At 41.7% G+C, this 22498-nt stretch overlaps 2 protein-coding genes across 10 annotated transcripts in view; both read left to right on the top strand.

The window, feature by feature from the left end:
- The first annotated feature begins 3168 nt into the window (after window positions 1-3168).
- Window positions 3169-11669, top strand: CER1 (cerberus 1, DAN family BMP antagonist). 3 transcript variants are annotated; one of them, XM_061630130.1, is made up of 3 exons: window positions 3169-3782; window positions 5064-5396; window positions 9730-11669. In XM_061630130.1, exons 1-2 carry the CDS (start codon window positions 3270-3272, stop codon window positions 5355-5357), a joined length of 807 nt encoding a protein of 268 aa, XP_061486114.1. In that variant the 5' UTR covers window positions 3169-3269; the 3' UTR covers window positions 5358-5396; window positions 9730-11669. The 3 variants fall into 3 exon arrangements, with proteins under 3 accessions (XP_061486114.1, XP_061486118.1, XP_061486110.1); XM_061630134.1 differs by lacking the exon at window positions 9730-11669 and having other exon boundaries at window positions 3169-3776; window positions 5064-7683; XM_061630126.1 differs by lacking the exon at window positions 9730-11669 and having other exon boundaries at window positions 5064-7683.
- Window positions 11670-12315: 646 nt separating this feature from the next.
- ZDHHC21 (zinc finger DHHC-type palmitoyltransferase 21) overlaps window positions 12316-22498 on the top strand; it is an 81147-nt gene continuing 70964 nt past the window's right edge. For 2 of the 7 annotated variants that reach the window (XR_009763171.1, XR_009763140.1), the window contains exons 1-2: window positions 12316-12422; window positions 21434-21847. The gene's annotated coding sequence lies outside the window, so the exon portion shown is untranslated. Of the gene's footprint in view, window positions 12423-21433; window positions 21848-21918; window positions 21935-21969; window positions 21986-22307; window positions 22325-22498 lie in introns of those variants that run through there. The other 5 variants (XR_009763147.1, XR_009763167.1, XR_009763168.1 and 2 more) reach the window with 5 other exon arrangements.

Here is a 22498-nt window from a genome sequence, read left to right as displayed (position 1 = left end):
TTTACAAGGGCACTCCATCGCATAAACATCATTGGTACTACCACATGTGGAGAAATGATAAAGGAGATAGACTCTTTTGTCAACAGGATTAGGAAAAAACTGGCACTTGCGGGCGTGCTCACAGAAAGCACAATGACCACAGGGATGGTACCCTGTGGGTGCAGCCAGTGGAGGTGGAATACTCCACCAGTTTGTCTAATCCTCTTTAAAGCCATTCAGCTTGGTAGCCATCACTATCTCTTGTGGGAGTGAACTGCATAGTTTAGCTATGTGCTGTGTGAAGAAGTATTTTCTTTTGAGTTTGGTGAGATTCCTAGATGTGTATAGGGTAGTGCCTAAAAAGATGCTCAGGAACTTCTGTGGATGAGAAAGATTACTTCTTGAGGAGCCTGACCCCTGAAATTTGGTGCACTCATAATCCAATTATGAGAAGAATCTGAAAAGAGGACACTTACATTCTTTTCACAAAATGAGGGACTCAAATTGAGTCCCCAAATTAGGGTTCTTCCATGCTACCTAGAAAGTTGAAAGTTGGTACATATGTAGTACAACACATGCTAATTACTGGGAGTCTGAAAGGGAGACATTTGTAAGCTCTTAGAAATGAGGATGCAAGGTGTGTCTTCAAACGATAAAGGTATTTCCAGATCACCCAGAAAGCTGAAATGTGGTACACACATTGCTCAAGACTTACTCTCTTCAGATGAGCTTTTCTCACCCCTGTCTACATGAGCTACCTCCTATTCACACAATCACTGGATATAACCCAATGTGTTTAGGATTAATTTGCATCTCTTCAGAAAATATCAACTGCAGTCCCCCTTCCCTCCCCGTTACATATATAAAGCTGCCTAGAGATAAGTTTTTTTAATTAGTTTATTTTCTACTCAGCAGCATTTTGGACAATAAATCTAAGAGAGAGCACATTTTAAGAAATCGAAGTAAAGTTCAAGGCATTCTACTGGGCAAAAAAGTACTTTAAATCCATACTAAAATGTAACATTACTACTAATGACACATTGGAAACCGGAAAATGCTTTAGAATCAAGCTGATTTCTCAAGTAAATCTGCAAGTCATTTCCTTTGAGTCATTCCATTTGTAATCCCTGTGCAAACAACCATTTGTGTATTCATGATGCCATTTGCTGTTCCCAGGCATTCTGCTTGTTTTCATTTTGTCCTTTTGCCAATCCACAATTTGATTCTACTGATAGAATGCTTTCAGACAGTCAAGCAAACCCAGTATTAGTCATGATACAAAAAAACAGGTTCCTAAAAATAAAAGTTAAATATTTCATTATTTCTCTTATTTAAAAATGAATTATCTTTCTATTATGTATCACAGTGTGTGATTTAATTTTTTTAACCTAATTTATGTATTCAAAATGTTAGACATCAGCTATAGCTTGACTGTTAAGGCATTAATACTCATGAGCTGGTCCAGATACCAGGTGGCAGCGCTCCACTTGGCTCCTAAAGTTGATTTTATATGGGTCTGGTATACTGAGCTGTAATGTGGATATTTAGTTATATCCCAGAGTGTAAGTATTATTATTATTATCATAAACTTGTATTATATTGTACATTTAAAGTATCTGAAGTTTTTATGCACATGATCTCAGCACAAACAGATGCAGATGAGAGATGCAGTGCAGTGGGTAACTGGATTCACACCATACATGCGCTACAGTTCTCAAGAGTTCTCTGGGAAGATAGACTGACTGTTAAACTATTTTGGGAATTGTAGCTCTGTGAGGGGAATAGAGGGTCTCCTAATGACTCTTAGCACCCTTCATAAACCTCACTTCCCAGGATTCTTTAGGGGAAGCCATGAGTGTTTAAAGTAGAATAATAGTGGAATAAATGTATGGTGTGAATGTGGCCAGTGTCTGACTTAGCCTCATCCAACACCCCTCCTCCCCCTCAAAAAATTACACGAACAGCTTTTGGAGACATTTACTGCCCCTAAGCCAAATTCCACTGTATAAATTCAACAAGTTTGAAAAGTTTACTGGGGTGGGATTTTTGCCCTTTCTGGTTGGATAAAGTTTTAAGGCTATCTAGCAAGTTTATGTCTGAGGTAAGATTTGAACCTGGGACTTCCTAACTCCCCAGAAGTTGTGATAGCAAACAGGATTTTGATACAGGGTGTGGGTCTGGAGTGTACAGAGGTATATAATGGAGTTTGAAACTGCTTTGGATAGGCTAGTGGATGTTTCTGCAGCAAAATGTCTGCAGGTATAGGCTGCATATAATGCCAGACTTGCCTGTACATCACAAAAGACCGTTAAGAAGAGCCCCGCTGGATTAGGCTACAGACCCATCTAATCCAGCATCCTGCTCTCACAGTGGCCAATCAGATACCAATGGGAAGCCCCCAAGCAGGACTTGAGCACAAGACCACTCTCCCCACCTGTGATTCCCCTTAGTACACGAGTACTAGTGCTCACCAGTAGCTGCTTTTGAAAATGAGGCTGAGGGGTGGAAATGGGGCTTTATCTGTACACTTACAATAAAAAGCAGGGTTGTGAGAAAAAGGATGGCACTATTCTGGCCTTGTTTGTTTTTTCAGTTTGTTAACAGTTGTGACTGGACTTCTCAACATATGTTTTTACATGTTAACAATACAACCACCTAATCAAGTCACAGAAATTACTCTCTGTGAAGCCACATTAAGTACTAAAAAAATGTATTCACCACAGTGTATGAACCTGAAATGAAAGCTGTCTCACTATAATTTCCTTGGGATTTTAGAAATACATGCACACCTTGCTCAGAAAGATTTGATTTTGCCTGTTAAACTGTACCTGTAAATGTGGCACTCCTTCTTTTGGTGCATTGAAGCCTGAACTACTAAATTCCTTTGTTATGCTGCCTTGAGGGATTCAGCATGACAGAATAAGCTAATACACATATGGGAACTTTCCAGGATTCCTAGGCAGCAGCTAAACAATTTATCCAAACATTTAAAATCACCCTTGTCCTAAGAAAACACATTTTATGGCAGATCCAAACTTTGAATACACATTCTCCAACAGTAAAAGCAAGGATAAAATACCCTTATCGTAGAGTCTGCAGTTAATGAGTGTTAATGAGTGTCACTTATTGGTCCTCCTCTTTATCTCTCCATCTTTGTGTTCCCCCATGTGCAGCAGCTGGAATCTAAAACTTTAGGCCCTGTGTATAAATATAGCAGTCTGCCTTCCACCTTTTTTGAAACTGCACAAAATTGAGGAGGGAAAGGCACAGTGAAATAAACAGCCAGCATCATGTTTTTCTTATTGCTTCAGTTGCTGCTGATTTCATGGCTTGGGGCAACAGAGCAAAGGGAGGAACTACAGAAGAGGAGGAGGAGGAGGAGAATTCTACAGCTCCTGCCTCAAGACAGAAATATACTCCTGAAATATCTAATGGGTTATGAAGGAACTCTAACAGAGACTAGTTTGTTTATGACACACCTCTTGGCAGAACTGGAGAGCAAGAGGCAAGATGAACCCAAAATGTCTAAGTTTATTTTGCCATATATAGATAGTCATGCAGTTCAGGATTTGGGAAACAACACTTCTAGAAGTGCATCCCCACACTCGGGGAGTACAAAAAGTCCAGCTTCCCACCCCCACAGGAAAAGGGAAGCAGAATTGCCCTTCAAGAAAGACGCCAAGAAGTTCTGGGACCTTTTTATGTTGAAAACCAGGTCACGGTCTGAAGAGGTTGTCCTTCCAATCAAGACCAATGAAATGCACCAGGAGAGCTGCAGCACTATACCTTTTTCTCAGGTAAAGGTAAATCTTAAAATCAGCACTTAACTTCCAGCTTCTTTTCTATATTCAGGAATATCCAGTGAAGTACTGCTACTGTTTACATTGCACTTTTTAATTTGGAGAATGGTTCACCCCCCATAGCAACCCTGTGAGGTAGGTCATTGTTTTGCCAATTTTACAAAGGGGAAACTAAAGTGAGAGAGGTGACTTGTCCATCTCTCATTAGAAGTTTATGATAGAAGTTAAGACATTACAAATAATTGGGCAAGAGAGCCTGTAGGTTTTGCCCCTTAAAAAGTATGTTCAATAGCTTTTATATTTTGTTCTAATGAAAAACTTGGAAGCATGTAAATATTTCAAGTACCTGATTCCCATTTTACATTGATGAACTTCAGAAAAATCTAAGGTGAGGGCTTTTAGAAGCCTGAACACAGGAATATCTGTTTGTTTGTTGAATTTATTTAATTTTTATTTTATTTCAGCTATTATACCGCTTAATCATCAAAGTTTCTAAGCAGTATACATAACAATTACAAAAAGCATACCATGGATAAAATCAAATAAAAATTATCATCAAAACAGAAACTTTGTTAAAATGCCTGCTAACATAGAAAAGTCTTCAGCAAGAACCTGAAGTTCTGCAGGGAAGGAGCCTGCTGGATCTGAGCCAGGAGGGAGTTCCATAGAATCAAGCCCACAATACAGAATGCATGGATTCTGGTGGATACAAGCTGTGCATCTGAGCAGGGAGGGGCACTAACAGAAACTCTTCCATAAGATCTCAGATCTCGGGCAAAGATATAACGCATAGTTTAGAAGAACGGTAATTCAGAAGATTGGTTGGTCCTAATAAGTATACTATTTTACTGACCTTAAGAATTGTGTCAGTAGGAATGGAGGCCCCATTTCCCCCCCAACAATCATAGCAGCAAATTTTAAAATGTGACCTTTTAAAAAACTGCCATGCTGTATATGGAATAATGGTTTTACATGGAGCTGATGAAGCACACTAGTTGAGTGCATGAGATATATGCTTAGAAGTCCTGGTTCAAATCTATGTTTAGCTATGAATGCACTAGTAGTCAGAAGCAAGCCATTTCTTTGTAATATCAGAATAACCTTACTGGCCTACTGTACAGGGTTGTTTTACTGAAATACCTTTGTAAAACAATCAACAATTCATCTTTTGTATAGTGATTTCATACACCTAATGGTTTCAAATGATCACCTATATTATATTTAAAAGCAATTATTGTATTTATATGTTATCTAGTGCTTTAACAGCAGTGTGCTTTCTTTTAGAGCATTGTACATGAGAACTGTGAGAAAGTGGTGGTACAAAACAACTTGTGCTTTGGGAGGTGCAGTTCTTTCCATGTTCCCGGTCCTGAAGATCGTCTTTACACCTTCTGCTCCCACTGCTTGCCTACCAAGTTTTCCATGAAACATTTGGAGATGAACTGCACAAGGTCTGCTCCTGTAATCAAGGTCATTATGATGGTAGAAGAATGCAAGTGTGAGGTTCAGAAAACTAAAGATCCTGAGATAGGATTTCTACACTCAGATCTGCATGCAAATGTATATGAACACAACTGAGTTTTTCCAAATGAACTTCATCAGTAGATTTTATCACTGGTAAGAATAGCCAAAACTTCCATTAAATGCTATTACAACATCTTGTTTTTCTTTTTATAAAACATATGATGTAGTCTTTGTGCAAATGTGTGTGATGCAGAGAGAGAGAGAGAGAGAGAGAGATCTTCAAAATATGATTCAAGAGTTAGGTTCATCTGTTACCAGTCACTACTATAAAGGCCATTCATACATTACCTGTTTTTTAGGGGCACACCACAATTTTTTTATATGATTGTGATTTATAGCTAAAATTCTGCCCCTATTTATTTGTTAGGTACCCATGCAGTGCAGTGGGACCCTAGGAAACTGCAGGAGTAAGTAGGTTTAGAAACATCTTTGAACTGATGAAACCTCTTAAAAGTGTTTTAATTGTCAAACTGTATCATATTAACAATGTTTAACAAACGGGGGGAGGAGTTCAAAATCAAGGGGAAAGATTCCTTCTACACATAGCTGTCTCACCACCCAAACTCAGGACCTTACGTCTTTAGCTCTCTGAATAAAGGAACCAGTACCCAATTTTCTAAACTTTTATCACCAGGAAATTCCATCCAGATCAAAGGAATTATTTACATGGAAAACCTGTGGATTGGGCCCTAAAGTGTGAATATGCACCATTTATTAGAAAGGAGGTGTAAAGAGAAAACAGCAGCTGTAGTAATTGTTAATTAGATTAGTGCCTTAGCTTTTGGGGGTGAGTGTTTAATTAACCCAGCAATGATCAGCTGCATGTAATTAACACTGTATTCTGTTATATCAAGGATGTGTTAATTGGATCTGATTTTCAGAGTCAAATTCCATATTCAGAGCAAGTTGAGCCTAGGTGCTAACGGAATATTGCTCCAAAAAAGGAAAGAAGAAAAAACAAATTAGAGCCAGAGGGCAGTGGTCTTACATAGACCCTAAGGACTTTAACTGTAGTCACACTGGAAATGTAGAGGGGCAACTGTTTCTGAAAAGTTTCCTATGATTTTGATTTGTGATAAGAGTTTTATTTTAATTTACAGAGGTTTCAGAGGTGTCTCTAACGGGGCGGGGGAAAGAAATTAACAGTTTCCAATTATTGCAATGCTGTATCTTCTGTAAAGACTGTTGTTTTAAATTCAGTTAATTGTCGGCCTCCAGAGTACACTATATCTCTGCTTCAGAAAATCAGATTAATCATCACAAATACCAGCACAGCTTCATAATGCCAGTAAAGTCTCTAACAATGAATGAAGTGCTGCATGGTTTGTTGTTAACACAGCTTCTAGAGACAGCTGTTAGCAGCTGTAACCCCTTGAAACTCTGTAGTCCTTCCCAGGAGCACAAAACCCTTTCTGTGCCATTTAACAACTGGATTGTAGCAACTGATACTGAAAGATCTACTGTTTTCAAGTTAATACAAGTGGAATACTAATATAAATATAAATGCCATCATATTTCCCAGAGATCTACAAACTTTCTGGATAATTGAGAGTTTGATCTCCATTAACTATGACAATTATGAAAGCTTTTTTTGTATCAGGAACAGATTAAAACACGCCCATTCGGTCCATTAATTAATCTGTAGTAGCTTTGATGCATAATATACAGCCACAAGAGTGGCTGTATACTATAGCCAGCATGGATTTTTCGCATTCCACAATGTTAAATTGAAAATATTCCCCATACCATTCTGATGCTTCCCATAAGGTCATTGCAAAACAAAACCTTACAAATATATAGTCCTGAACTCAGAAATGCTTGCTTAACAACACTCTACGTTTTCATGCTGATACACAAAACACTCAGAAAGAACTGAGAGTTCAAAGTGTAAAACAAGAGGAAAAAAATCCAAACCACTGTTGGACTTTTTTTATGTCAGTGGTCTCATAATTTGTTGAAATTAATTAAAAATCAGCCATGTTCACAGAGTACCTGTAATCCTATCACTGACCTTGCCCCGTACTCTGACCTTCGTCTTCTGCAGTTTAAAAGTTTTTTAAAAATGCCTGGCTGGTTTTTAATTAATTTAAGAAATTTAACATTGAAGTCAATGATAAACATGGGCATGCTAAGTAATAACCAACTGTTAGTGTTCTAAAAGCCAGACTCACAGCTGCTGGGCTTGCCTAATCAAGTGGCTACACCCATGCCAGACCTTTATTTCATGGCTTCCCCCAAAGAATCCTGGGAATTGTAGATTGTGAAGAGTGCTGAGAACTGATAGGAGACTTCTGTTCTCCTGACAGAGCTCCAGTAGCCAGAGTGGTTTGACAGTCAGCCCCTCTTATGGGGATTGTAGCTATGTGAGTGGAATAGGGCATCTCCTAGCAACTCTCAACACCCTTCACAAACTACACTTCCGAGGATTCTTTAGGGGAAGCCATGACTGTCTAAAGTGAAATAAAGGTCTGGTGTGGATGTGGCCAGTGACAGCTTTGGTTTAAATTTGTGTGGGAGACTACATATGCATATTGTAGAATAAAAAGGTGGGGGAAACCCTGAAGAATAATATTGTTCATGTTTTCCTTTTGTAAAGGAAAGGGGCTTTCCTTCTGCCCACTGCCCACCCACCCAATCTCCTCCCCTCCCCCTTCCTCCCCTTCTCTCCTCCTCCCCCAGGTCAGTTTCACCTATCCTAAGCATGATCGTACAGGAATAAATCCCACTGAACTCAATAAGCATGCAAATGATCAATCCATTCTCAGCAAACTTGCGCAGGATCCCATTTCTTACCTCCCGGATTAAAAAGCAGAGAAATTCATTAACAGGCAAAAAACCTTGTGGTAGGCACGTTACCAAATTCTTCCAAGCTGCACAGGAAGTGGATTGGACTGTGAAAGACCAACCCAAATTGTGTCTGCATTTTTACAAATGTGTAGGGCAGCAGAGTATCTCAAAGAGGAGGTCAGATCTCCTGCTCCCCTGGTACATTCACTATAGCTGCCCAATTTCCCTGCTTTTTAAAGTTTGATAGAAATATCTGATCTTGCTGTGTGGCATAGTTGTAACTATATGGTTATGTTTTTTTTAGTTCCTGTGCCTATATATAAGTAACTTAGGCTGCCGTCCTATACTTCATTCATGTAAATACCCCCATGTGTATGTGGCTCTAATATGAGGAACCTGTTAATTCCATGTCTACTGTTTTAATTAAACCTAAAGTCCAGGGGTACAGATACAAACTCACCCTTGGACAGGAAATATTCACATGTGCATATGTATCACTTTGTGATTTAGTCCTAACTCTCTGTAAAGTGGTAATGTTGTGCCAGGTCTGTATCACTTCAGATTACAGGTGGGTGACATGGGACTCACACGTGACTGAATGCTCCTCCCTATCAAAATAAAATAAAATCCTTGTACAAGCCAAGTAACATGTCAGGGAGAAAGATAAACTAGAACCCTTCTCCTTATCATTTGGTTTTCTATGTACAGGAGTCATTATAGCTGTACCAAAGTGCATTCAGTCATGTGAGCTCCCACCTGGAACACCCCAGTGATAGGTTGTTCTAGCTGTTGCTACAGACATTCAAGGATGGACATTGCTGTGTCAACTTGCCATCCTTGGGAAAGTCAGGATCTCTTGCCCTCATATCCATATTTGTTAAATGGGAGCACTGATCTGCCTCAGAGGACTGTTGTGAAGATAAAGATTTTAAAGCATATTGCACATTAAAAGTCCTATGTTGGTAATAATATTTTACTGTGGTTTCTAAACAATATCCAGTACTGTATGTGGTCACTAATGTTTGGCAGCACAAAAAAACCTTGGTGAAACTAAAATATAATCATCCTGTAAATAATAAATGGATCCCAATATGAGAATAGTTACCCACAGGATTTTCTTATCTAGCTACCTAATCTGAAAGTAAATCTCGCTTATTCCAATGGCACTTTATTCCAAAAACATATGATTAGGATTGTAGTCCAAGGCATGCTTCCAGTGCTATTTTTTAAAGAGATGGGTGTGCATGCCTGTGTCTTGAGGGAAGCCAACATCATGTTAGATGAGTTCCGTGAATATTATTTTTGTTTATTAGATTCATTAGTCGTTTATTAACTGAAGGTCTCCAAGCAACTTACATACAAATATGCTTTGAAAGTGGAAAATGCTTCTGTCCAATCAGTATCAGGAAGTTTGCTAAATGCATATCTGTGGAGTGAAAACCTCATATATGTAACCCAGTGATACTGACATGCATCTTAAAACATGGGTGTGTGTACTCATGACAAGAAAAAGTGGAGATTCTGGTTCAGGGATCATGCCTAAATGCACTAGAATGACTGAAACCTGCATTAGCATTGCAAAATATCCCTATGAAGTTGGAGGCTTATAGATAACAAAGTGCAATCCCTTCTCTTGCAGGCTGCCTCCATAAGAGAGCATCAGCTGCTACTACACATGGCATGATTTTAGCATACTGATTTAATATTTACAGAGTGCCAATAAAAATTTTATGATGACAGCTGGTGGTTCCTGTGGTAATTTATAAACAACAACATAACACAGACATCAGGGAACTCCAAGGAAGGTTCTGCATGGCTGTGCAATATTTAGGAATAGCAGATACAAGGTTGTTTTTTCAAACATAAGAAGTCCCCCCCCCTTTGCAGGTTTTAAAGGATTTTTAAGGATTTCAACATTGTTGAAATACTTACTACAGCTGATCTGCAGTTTATACTAAGCTTGTAGAAATCAAAGCCATATTACATAGATGTTCTCTAAGACACCTCTTACAGTTGATGTACTTTAAGAAACAACCTGGGGTGAACTTTACACAAATACCACGTAAAAATAAGAAGGTATATATACACTTCCTGAACCAAATTTTCATAGGCCTGTGTCTACTTTCCTGATAAGTCTGAAATTTCTACCTGGCTGTGAGATGTATGAAATCTTGCAGACAACTTAATTCCAGCTAAAAGTTCCTTTCTGGGGGAAGTGCAATTTCTCAGCACTCCAACTGGTAAACCCAGTTGGGAGTAAGCTGCAACTCTTGCTTCAGTAAGCATCACTGTCACAAGTGCTTCCCCTTCCCAAGCTATTTTTAATAAACGTTTAATCTGTTGTTTTCACCCCCTTTTTTTTTGGAGGCCTCTTTTATAGCACTGGAGTGCATATCTCCAACAATTAACACCCCCACCCCCGCTACTATCTCCCATCAGCATGGCTGGTTGTCACTGCAAGGGAACAGAGTTATCACTTCACGTGGCTAGTGCCAGTAAAGTGTTGAGAAAACAGGATTAATCCTCTCATTCTCCAGGAAAGGCTCATAGTCTGTCTAACCTTTCCAGTTCCTAGTTTGTACTAAAGATCACCAGGCTCAACAAGACTGCAAACAGCCTAGGCATGCAGCATCTCATTATTTTTGCTTTGAAAACCGAAAACTGGCATGCCATTCAAGAGCATCATTCCACTATTTTCCCATTTTGTGTCAAACTAACATTTGCCACTGTTGCAATACAGAGTTCCTTCCAGTGTTGTGGTTTTTCTAGAAGAAAAAATGGAAATTGCTTTGCTGCCCTAAATTAATGGAGATCTGATTAAGCACGTTTCATTCACTTAAACTGAGTAAACAAAAAATTTAAAATGTTAATTTTATATGCTGCATAGATATCTGAAAAGTTGTTCCAATAGCCAAAAATAAATGAACTGAAATATTTGATTAAGTGGAGCAGGGGGGAATCCAAGTGTACATCCTGTGATGGGAAATGCCATGTTCAAACTAATTCAAAGCTTGACTTGGAAATTATTTTTACTGAAAATACTTACAATTATCTCAAGACATGACAATTCAATGGCATATGCTTTAGTTACATGGTTAGATTTTAAGGGAGGGGACGTAAGACACTAAAAACTCTCAACAAACTAATTTTAATGTCTTAAGAGCTGTACACATAAGACATGGGGAAAGGCTGTAACTCAGTGGTAGAGCATCTGAATTCCATACAGAAGATTCAATCCCTGGCATCTCTAGGTAGAGCTGGGAACGTCCCCTGCCTGAAACTCTGCAGAGTCACTGCCAGTGTTGACAACACTGAGCTAGACAGATGACCAATGGTCTGACTGAGTATAAGGCAGCTTCCTACTTTTCTAATTTCCTATGTGATTCCCAGGGAGAGTCACCTGACAAAAAGTGAATTACAAGTTTTAAAGATTTTTTTATGATGTTCATAATATTGAAAAGTTGTTTTTGCTTGCTGTTATACTTGTTATGTTATTGCTTTATTATTTTTATTATTAGGAAATTGTTTTTGCAATTGTTTTTGAGATGTATTTCTGCTTCCCTTGTTGTAAGCCACCTTGAGCATAATTTTTGTGGAAAGGCAGCATATAAATAAAATGATGAATGAATGAATGAAGTTGGCTTTTAGATTTGAATGTAAGAACGTAAGACTAGTAACCATAGACTAGTAACCATCCCAGTTGCCCATTTTAACTTGTATTGTGTTCATCCATTATATCACTAATTAATTTTATGAAACAGTGCATTTCTGAAAGTGGTTGCTTCCCAATGCTAAGGGGTTTTCCAGCCGGGTCTATAAATTATGCAATCCAAAGAGACAGTGCCCAACTAGGCTTCCTACAAAAAATGATTTATCACCCCCACGCACCTGTTCATCCTCATGTTGACTCCTCTTTGTCCTAGCAGAAGGTCCCTGCAATGTTGCACACGGAGATTCTCCATGTAATTACTATCCACACGGTAAGCAGTTCTAAAAATCACAGCCAGGACAGAGATAGCCATAAAGAGGTTGCTTTCAGGAGCTGAGCAGCCAGCGACGAATGTAACATGTACACTAATCCTGATGCGCACAGTAGGGTTATATCACAACGTAGTACCGCCAGTGTTATAACTTGTATTTGGAGCATTTATACCAGCAGGGTCATGTCATCATCTCCAGTACAAACTGGAGGCACGCTGGGTGGTGGACAATGATGACGCATTGTGTTGCTGCCATTGCCTGAACCTCGGCAGGGCAGGCACTTAAGAGCCTTGCTGGGCTAGGCCGATAAGAAATCTGCAAGCAGGGCAGCACGCCCAGGAGGAATAACAGGTATGGTCTAAAACAGCTCGAGAAAGCACCAAGGGGGGTCTTGTGGACACCTCCCCTGCCTCTTTATGTTAGCGTAGGTAATGAAGAAGGTAGTTTCGCCCTTTCTTGTGTGCGGATCCCTTAAGACGAACAGCGGTTTTGCCGCCCCATCACCACAAAGGACGCCAACGAACCTTCAGCCGCCCCGACAGTGGCTGCCCAGTCGCCCTGGTGACGCGCTCGCGGGATCCTCGCAAGAGACCCGGCAAGCCCGTAGCGCAGGCGTAGCTTGCTGCCTTTGCTTTCAAAGGCGGTGGGAGAGGCCTCCCTGGTTATTTTGGAAAGGAGGTGGGCTACGGGTCGGGAGCGGGCCCTGCTTCGAGTATAAAGCCCTGCAAGGGCCAGGCTGATTTTTCATAGCCGAGAGATTGTATAGGTGCATCAGTTGTGGGTGCTCAAGGCACAAGTCCCTGCTGGGAGCAGCGAAGCTGGCGGCAGATGAGCGCCGCGAGGAGAAGCCTGGTGGCAAAGGGGGCCGCGTCCCTAAAATATTTGACATCCTGGAAGATGCTTTAGCAGGGAATCTGGTCAACTTAACCTTTTGCTGCACTCAATTTGTTGGTCGTTAAGGCAATACAAATCCTTCGTTGTTTTTACTACAACACCCGTTTCCTCTAGAAGCTACACATAGGAATGACTTCCGTGTTATCTTACGAGCCCTCCCCCTCCCCCTGCGGGTCTTATGTCTCAGAATAATAATAATTAAGGCTGTAGTCCTAGCCCCACTTACCTGGGAGTCAGCCCCATTGAATTCAATAGGACTTAGTTGTACGCTGGCACAGTTGGGGTTGCACTGTTTGTTGTTGTTGTTATGTGCCTTCAGGTCGATTACAACTTATGGCGACCCTATGAAAAAGCAACCTCCGGTAGCATCTGTCATGAACCACCCTGTTCAGATCTTGTAAATTCAGGTCTGTGGCTTCCTTTATGGAATCAATCCATCTCTTGTTTGGCCTTCCTCTTTTTCTACTCCCTTCTGTTTTTCCCAGCATTATTGTCTTTTCTAGTGAATCATGTCTTCTCATTATGTGTCCAAAGTCATCATTTTAGCTTCTAATTTTTATTTATTTATTTATATATACCGCCCCATAGCTGAAGCTCTCTGGGCGGTTTACAGCAATTAAAAACAATAAAAACAAATATACAAATTTTAAAACACAAAAAACAATTTAAAAACAATTTAAATTTTTTTAAAAAACAATTTAAAAACACAATCTTTAAAAAATTAAAAACAATTTAAAAACACATGCTAAAATGCTTGGAAGAAGAAGAAAGCCTTGACCTGGCACCAAAAAGATAACAGTGTTGGTGCCAGGCGCATCTCGTCATCAAAATCATTCCATAATTTGGGGGCCACCACTGAGAAGGCCCTCTCCCTTGTTGCCAGACTCCCAGCTTCCTTCCGAGTAGGCACCCGGAGGAAGGCCTTGGATGTTGAGTGGAGTGTACGGGTGGGTTCATGGCAGGAGAGGCGTTCCATCAGCTATTGTGGTCCTAAGCCGTGTAAGGCTTTATGCGTTAAAACTAGCACCTTGAATCGAGCTCGGAAACATACAGGCAGCCAATGCAAGTGGGCCAGAATCGGTTTTATATGTTCGAACTGTCTGGTCCCTGTTACCAATCTGGCTGCTGCATTTTGCACAAGCTGCAGCTTCCAACCATCTTCAAAGGCAGCCCCACGTAGAGCGCATTGCAGTAATCTAACTTGGAGGTTACCAGAGCATGGACAACTGAAGCCAGGTTATCCCTGTCCAGATAGGGGTGTAGCTGGGTCACCAACCGAAGTTGGTAGAAGGCACTCCTTGCCACCGAGGCTACCTGAGCCTCAAGTGACTCAGATGGTTCTAGGAGAACCCCCAAGCTACAAACCTGCTCCTTCAGGGGGAGTGCAACCCCATCCAGGACAGGTTGGACATCCACCATCCAGTCAGAAGAACTACCCACTAGCAGCATCTCAGTCTTGTCTGGATTGAGCCTCAGTTTATTAGCCCTCATCCAGTCCATTGTTGCAGCCAGGCACCGGTTCAGCATATTGACAGCCTCACCTGAAGAAGATGAAAAGGAGAAATAGAGCTGCGTGTCACCAGCATACTGATGGCAATGCACTCCAAAGCTCTGGATGACCGCACCCAACGGTTTCATGTAGATGTTGAACAGCATGGAGGACAGAACTGACCCCTGTGGAACCCCATACTGGAGAGTCCAGGGTGCCAAGCAATGTTCCCCAAGCACTATCTTCTGGAGCCGACCCGCCAAGTAGGAGCGGAACCACCGCCATGCAGTCCCTCCCACTCCCAACTCAGCCAGTTCCCAGAAGGATACCATGGTTGATGGTATCGAAAGCCACTGAGAGATCAAGGAGAATCAACAGAGTCACACTCCCCCGTCTCTCTCCCAACAGAGGTCATCATACAGGGTGACCAAGGCTGTTTCTGTGCCAAAACTAGGCCTGAAACCTGACTGAAATGTATCCAGATAATCAGTCTCATCCAAGAGTGTCTGGAGCTGGCCTGCAACCACTCGTTCAAGGACCTTGCCCAGAAATGGAACATTTGCTACCGGCCTATAGTTATTAAGATTTTCTGGGGCCAGGGAGGGTCTCTTCAGGAGTGGTCTCACTACTGCCTCTTTCAGGCAGCCAGGGACCACTCCCTCTCACAGAGGCATTAATCACTTCCCTGGCCCTGCTAGTTTTTATTAGCCAAGAAGGGCAAAGATCCAGCACAGAAGTGGTTGCATGAACCTGTCCAAGCACCTTGTCAATGTCCTCAAGCTGTACCAACTGAAACTCATCCAAGAAATTGGGACAAGGCTGTGTTCTGGATACCTCGCTTGATTCACCTGTGATAACACCGGAGTCTTAAGTCCTGGTGGATGCGAAAGATTTTATCCTGGAAGTGCCTAACAAATTTATTACAGCAGGCCTCAGATGGTTCTACCATGTCCTTGGGGCCAGCGTGTAATAGCCCCCGGACAATTCTGAACAGCTCCGCTGGGCGGCAGATTATGATTTGATAGTGGCAGCAAAATATTGTTTTTTTGCTGCCCTTACTGCCCCTAAATACAGCTTTCCATAGGCACTTGCCACTGTGTAATTGCATCCACCAGGAGTTTGTCTCCATCTGCACTCAAGGTGTCTCCTATATTGTTTCATCGCTCTCAGCTCTGGGGTATACCATGGAGCTGTACGAGCTCTACACAGGAGAGGGCGCTCAGGAGCAATCATGTCAATCGCCCGGGTCATTTCTGTATTCCACAGTTCAACCAGGGTTTCGACAGGAGCGCCAGCCCTATCAGTCAGAAAACTCCCCAGAGCCCTTTGGAAACCATCCAGATCCATTAGTCTCAGGGGGTGGACCAACTTAATAGGTCCCCCACCCTTGCAGATGGGAAAGCTCTGTGATAGTTCTGGTTTAATTTGTTCTAACACCCAATTATTTGTCTTCTTTGCAGTCCATGGTATGCACAAAGCTCTCCTCCAACACCACATTTCAAATGAGTTGATTTTTCTCTTGCCCACATTTTTCACTTTTTAGCTTTCACATCCATACATAGAGATCGGGAATCCATGGTCTGAATGATCCTGACTTTAGTGTTCAGTGACACTGTTCAGTGCACTGTTTAGTCGTCTTCAAATCCCCACCTCTCAAGAGTCACCCTTTCAGAATTATATTGTGGAGCAGGATACAGAAGTCACCATTTATTGCCAGACTCTGCTGCTGTATGTTAATGTGAACAAGCCCAAACTATTGGGTTGTATTTAACTAAGTCCTACTGTGAGTAGGACCATTGCAATTAATGAACCTAAGTTAGTCACGACTGTTAACTTCTATTCTATGGGCCTACTCTGAGAACTAGCACTGAATGTGACCCAATGTTTATTGTCAATGCAACATTATTCTACTTTATTCCCAAATGTTCATCTAAGCCATCCTCAGAGTAGCCCCACTAAAAGCAATGGACTTATGTGTATATAACAGAATTAATTGTAGAAAGATTTAAGTGATTTACATAAAGTTACTTTTGTCCATTCATTTCAGCAAGGCTACTCTTGAGTGTGACTGACATTGGATATCAGTTTTATATTCCAACTGAGCCATGCAGGTTCAGTGAAACTGCATTAAGCAGGGGGTTGGACTCGATGGCCTTATAGGCCCCTTCCAACTGTTCTGTTCTGTTCCTCCTACTTTATAGATGTATATAATACATCTTATCCAATAAGTACATATTACAGTACATGGTGATCCTCTTAAAACTGCCCATTTCAGATACTACAATTTAGGATCTGTTTAGGACTTCTGTTGCAGGGTAGAAGTCAGACTAATTTAGAGTGGGCATTATGCCACTCAGACAGATGGGGGGGTGATTTTTCATAGCCAAGAGACTGTGTATGTACATCAGTTATGGGTGCTCAAGGCATAATTCCCAGCTGAGAGCAGTGAAGCTGCTGTCCATTCTGAGCTGCCTATGGCTATAAGCCATCACTGATTTGTCTCAGGCCAGAATTCACTTACAGTATTTCTCTTTTATAGCCATAAAAGGGAATTTACTGGACTTGAATAATGTGCTGACAAATTGTACTTGACCTTATCTTTTGTATTTTTGTCAGAAAATAACTTCATGAAGGTGAAATGTGAGATACAAACTTACTTATTTTAAGTAGGACTTCTAATATTTTGTGATATGTAAAACGGATGGCAAAAATGCCCACTGGACCAGAGCTTGGAAAAGTTACTTTTTTGAACTACAACTCCCATCAGCCCAATCCAGTGGCCATGCTGGCTGGGGCTGATGGGAGTTGTAGTTCAAAAAAGTAACTTTTCCAAGCTCTGCTGGAAACAATGAGAGCTACCTGAAGGCTCATAGAAAAATAATGGGAGCTCCAAATTCCAATTGACATGACTAGGGTCTATTGAAATACAAGAAAGGTACAAATAAAACAAGAAATGGATTCTTAGAGGGAATGAAATGGACCACAGGAATAGAACATCCCGTGGTGCCCCCATGAGGACTGGAATGATGATCCTTGGGAGTGGTCATCATTTCACTCTGTCCCATTGACCACAATCCTAATACCAAATCTATTATTTCAGTCCCAGGGGCAACATTCCAGTTTCAAATCTGTTCTAGTCTTAGGGGGCATTATTCTAGTTTCTCAAGGTTCATTCATTGGCAATCACTCGTGGCCAAGTAAGATTGTCTTCCAAGATAAGGTCTTTAACAGTGGGTCCGTAAGTGACTGTGCAAGGCCAATTCTGGATCCACACAGCCTCCCACAGTGAGGACATAGGTTTCCAGATGGAAGATAGTCACGATGAGGATTTGATTGATGTGCCTTCCACTTAGCTCGTTTGTCCCGTTCGCCCTGTATTCGTGCTTCTTCAAAGTCTACAGCACCGCTGACCTCCATTTGGGACATTCATGGGCCAAGACTTCCCAGTTGTCAGTGTTCATGTTACATTTTTTTAGATTCGCTTTAAGAACATCTTTAAACCTCTTTTGCTGTCCACCAATGTTCCATTTTCCATCCTTAAGTTGGGAGTAAAGTAGCTGCTTTGGAAGACAGTGATTAGGCATTCAAACAACATGGCTGGTCCAGCAAAGTTGATGTTGAAGGATCATTGTTTCAACACTGGTAGTCTTTGCTTCTTCCAAAATGCTAACATTAGTCCATCTGTCTTCCCAATAATTTGCAGAATTTTCCAGAGGCAGCGTTGGTGGAATCTTTCAAGAAGTTGGGAGTGGTGTTTATAAATGGTCCATGTTTCACAGGCTTACAGTAAGGTGGGTAGTACAATGGCTTTGTAAATAAGCATTTTGGTCTCCCAGCAAATATCCCGATCTTCGAACATTCTACGCTTCATTTGGGAGAATGCGGCACTCGCAGAGCTCAGAATTTCAGCGTCAATGTCAGCTTTTACAGAGAGATGGCTGCCGAGATAGGAGAAATGATCCACATTCTCCAGTGTCACACCATTAAGCTGGATTGATGGTGCTACAGAGGGACTAGTTTGCACCTGTTGATGAAGCACATTGGTTTTTTTAATATTAAGTGAGAGGCCAAGCTTTCCATATGCTTCTGCAAAGACATTTAGGATAGTTTGAAGATCTTTCTCTGAATGTGCAGAGACTACATTATCATCGGCATATTGAAGTTCTACAACAGAAGTTGACATTACCTTACTTTTTGCTTTCAGCCTACTGAGATTAAAAAGCTTTCCATCTGTTCAATATATGATTTCCACACCAGTAGGAAGTTTCCCCTCAATAAGGTGTAGAATCATAGCAATGAAGATAGCAAATAAGGTGGGAGCAATGACGCATCCCTGTTTTACGCCTGATCCGACTCTGAATGGATCGCTCTGAAAGCCATTGTCCAAAATTGTTGCTGTCATGTAGTCATGAAGGAGTCGCAAAATACTCACAAATTTATCAGGGCATCCAGTTTTCAGAAGGGATGGTCCAGAGGACGGTTCGATTCACAGTATCAAAGGCCTTAGTCAGATCAATAAACGCCATATATAAAGGTCAATTCTGCTCCTGGCATTTTTCTTGAAGCTGTCGTGCAGTGAAGATCATGTCCACTGTCCCCCTGGAAGGGTGGAAACCATTTTGAGATTCAGGGAGGACATCCTCTGAGATCAGCAGGAGGCAATTTGCGAAGATCCTTGCAAGGATTTTACCTGTGGTAGCAAGAGAAAGATGCCTCGATAGTTCCCGCAATCTGTTCTATCACCCTTCTTAAAAAGAGTGATAATTATGGCATCCCTAAAGTCTTCTGGGATCTCCTCCCTCATCCAGATTTTTTCGATGAGCTTATGAAGTTGTTGTGTAAGTTCAGGCCCACCTTCTTTAAAGACCAGCAGGAATCCCATCAGGTCCACTAGCTTTGTTGTTCTTCATTTGATTGATGGGTTTTACTGACTTCATCCAAATTACGGGATACTGCAAGCTCGTCTCTAGTTTGTTGTTGTGGAATTTGAGAGAAGACCTCATCAGCCATGATAGAGTTACGATTAAGGAGGTCGTGGTAGTGCTCTTTCCAGCACAGTGCAATAGACTCTTTATCCTTAAGAAGTTTGGTACCATCCATTGAACGTAAGGGATTTGTACCGTAATTTGTTGGTCCATAGATGGCCTTTGTGGCATTAAAAAAGCCCCATGCATTATGAGTATCTGCAAAGTGTTGGATTTCTTGAGCTTTCTTTATCCACCAGGTGTTCTTAAGTTCTCTAGTTCTTCTTTGGACCTCAGCCTTTGCACTGGCATAGATTTGTTTTCTTAGCAGCACAATTAATGTCTTTCTGCCATATCTGGAAGGCTTTCCTTTTCTTGTTGATGATATGTTCAATCTTACTATCATTCTCATCAAACCAATCCTGATGTTTCTTAGTTTGGTATCTAATAGTTTGTTCATATGCTGCAATAATGGATGTCTTCAGTTTAATCCAGTGTTCCTTGACATTTTCACGGAGTTCAGTCAGTAGATGTTTCTTGAGAGTTGCTTGAAAGCAGGCTTGCTTAATAGGATCTTGAAGGGCATGGATGTTCATTTTACGCCTTGGTTTTCTTCCTTGGAGCCTACATTGAGGAACAATATTAATGGCCATAGTGGATCAAATTAATCGGTGATCTGTCCAGCAGTCATCAGCACTCGTCATGGCCCTAGTGAGAAGTACATCACGACAATCTCTGGCACGGACAATTACATAATCCAGGAGATGCCAGTGTTTTGACTGAGGGTGCTTCCATGTTTTACATTTATTATTATTATTATATTATATTATTATTCCAGTTTCTCAAGGTTACCATGTGGTTGATGATGCATTCTATTCCTGTACCAATTCTATTCTCCCTAAAGATCCATTACTCACTTGATTTGTATGTTATATGTACCTGTTTTATTTCACTGGAGCCCAGTCATATGCAGTTGGCCTTCAGAGCTCTCATTAATTTCTATGGGACTTTACATTGCTTCCAATGAGAATTCTTGTCTTTCCTATGAGAAGATTCCCATTGTTTGGGCACATATTGCAGATAATTTATCACAAACGAGTTACTCCCCCTTTTTTTTACTGCCTTCAAGTCAATTCCGACTTATGGTGACCCTGTGAATAGGGTTTTCATGGTAAATGGTATTCAGAGGTGGTTTACCATTGCCTTCCTCCGAGGCTGAGAGGCAGTGACTGGCCCAAGGTCACCCAGTGAGCTTCATGGCTATGTGGGGAGTCGAACCCTGGTCTCCCAGGTCATAGTCCAACACTCAAACCACTACACCCTTAAAATAATTTAATCGTTCTACACTGGCAGAAATGCTGGGGAAAACAGCAGGGAGTAGAAAAAGAGGAAGGCCAAACAAGAGATGGACTGATTCCATGAAGGAAGCCACAGACCTGAACTTACAAGATCTGAGCAGGGTGGTTCATGACAGATGCTCTTGGAGGTCGCTGATTCATAGGGTCGCCATAAGTCGTAATCGACTTGAAAGCACATAACAACAACACTGGCAGACAAGTAGGGTTAAAATTTCCGTTCTTTCAGTTCTTTTTACATGAAAGACCTATAATTAGCATTAATAACGAGTTACTCCGCATTAATATGATGTAAGCCAGCTGGAGAGGACTAGCCTCAGAGGAAGGCAATGATAAACCTCCTCTGAATACTTCTTACCATGAAAACCCTATGAATACAACCAAAAAAGGATTCATAGAGTTGCCATAAGTTGGAATCGACTTGAGGGCATATATAAGAACAACATCATGTGTGTTTAGGATTACAACCAGAACTCCAGCTCACGGTGACAAGCACAGAACCAGCCGACATCAGTAATTCCGAATTAATGATAAAAGTAATTTTCAACTTGTAACATTTAACTAAAAATTGGAGTTTTTAAAAATTAAGACTCAGAGTTATGACGCTAACGTGAAAGGTGCTTTGCTGAATCGCTTACGAAAACCCAATTTTTTTTTTAGCAGTTTGGATCCACAACCAAAGCTCCAAATCACCCTGATGCCATTTGCAAGTGGCATCTCTCCATTTACTCAGAAGAGAGTCTCACTGCGTTCAGTGAGCACTTGCCCAATTTCCATAGTTCTACTGCTGCCTACATACTTCCAGCTTTTTGGGGGGGACAGGAGGAACGATCACCCTTTACAGACTCCCGTGTTACGAAGCCTGCAAAAGCGCCAAGAAGTCGCCGATCTTTTACCGCGAAGGGCGTGAAGCGCGGCGTCTCGCCCAGCGAGGTGCGCCCGCCCGCCTGGCCGTGCCCCTCCCCCTCCTGAGAGCTGAGTTTTTTCTTCCATTTGGTGCGCATGCGCATAACTACTGCGGAAGCCGGAGCACGGCCGAGTTGAGTACATGAGGGTCGGCTGAGCCTCCCACCGGTGAGTGAATGAGATAAGAGTGACGCCAGGTGCCGGGAGGCGGCGCTGTTGCTAGGACACTCCTTGACCCCCTACACTTCGCTGCGGGTATGGGGAGGGATCTCTGGTCTGGAAGACTGGGAGGCGATCTGGGGAAAGGTGAGAATGGGGTGGTCTGGGGACATTGTTTCCTCTTCTTCCTCCTTCTCCTCTCTCCCCATCACAACTGGAAGGGACAGCAGCCCTGGGCTGCTTATTGAGAAGCTTCAGTCTCCAACACCAGAACAATCTGCAAGTCCAATATATCTTCCTCATGGTTGACATGACGGTCAGCCAAAGCCTTTCCCCAAAGCTTGGATCTTGGAAGGTGCTGAGGATCAGGGCACAAGTGATGAAATGAACCCCTTTCACCTCTGCAGCTCCAAGTCGAGAGGAAAACTGGAGCTTGTTTTTCTCACCAGAGGGTGGTGGCACCCTCGCTGTGGCAAGCAAAAACATGTAAGCCTGTAAGGTTTCCCAGATCCACGTTTGGAGATGGAAAGGGTGGCAGGGGTTGCCATTTTGGCCACTGTAAAGTCAAGGTGCTCCAGGTATAGTGGCCAAGGACAGCCCCACTTTACATATACACAGAGCTTGCTGGTGTAGCTGCTGTGCAATTGAGGAGATCCAGCT

This window comes from Rhineura floridana, chromosome 1 (genome assembly GCF_030035675.1).
Source record: "Rhineura floridana isolate rRhiFlo1 chromosome 1, rRhiFlo1.hap2, whole genome shotgun sequence".
Taxonomy (NCBI): domain Eukaryota; kingdom Metazoa; phylum Chordata; class Lepidosauria; order Squamata; family Rhineuridae; genus Rhineura; species Rhineura floridana.
Note: the sequence above shows the minus strand (reverse complement) of the source record. Positions and strands in the feature narration are given on the sequence as shown.

Excerpts from the sequence above, each read along its gene's own strand:
- CER1 (XM_061630130.1), top strand. The coding sequence starts at position 3,270 with ATGTTTTTCTTATTGCTTCAGTTGCTGCTGATTTCATGGCTTGGGGCA. Across the intron at positions 3,783-5,063 it reads TACCTTTTTCTCAGGTAAAG|AGCATTGTACATGAGAACTG; the intron begins GTAAATCTTAAA and ends GCTTTCTTTTAG.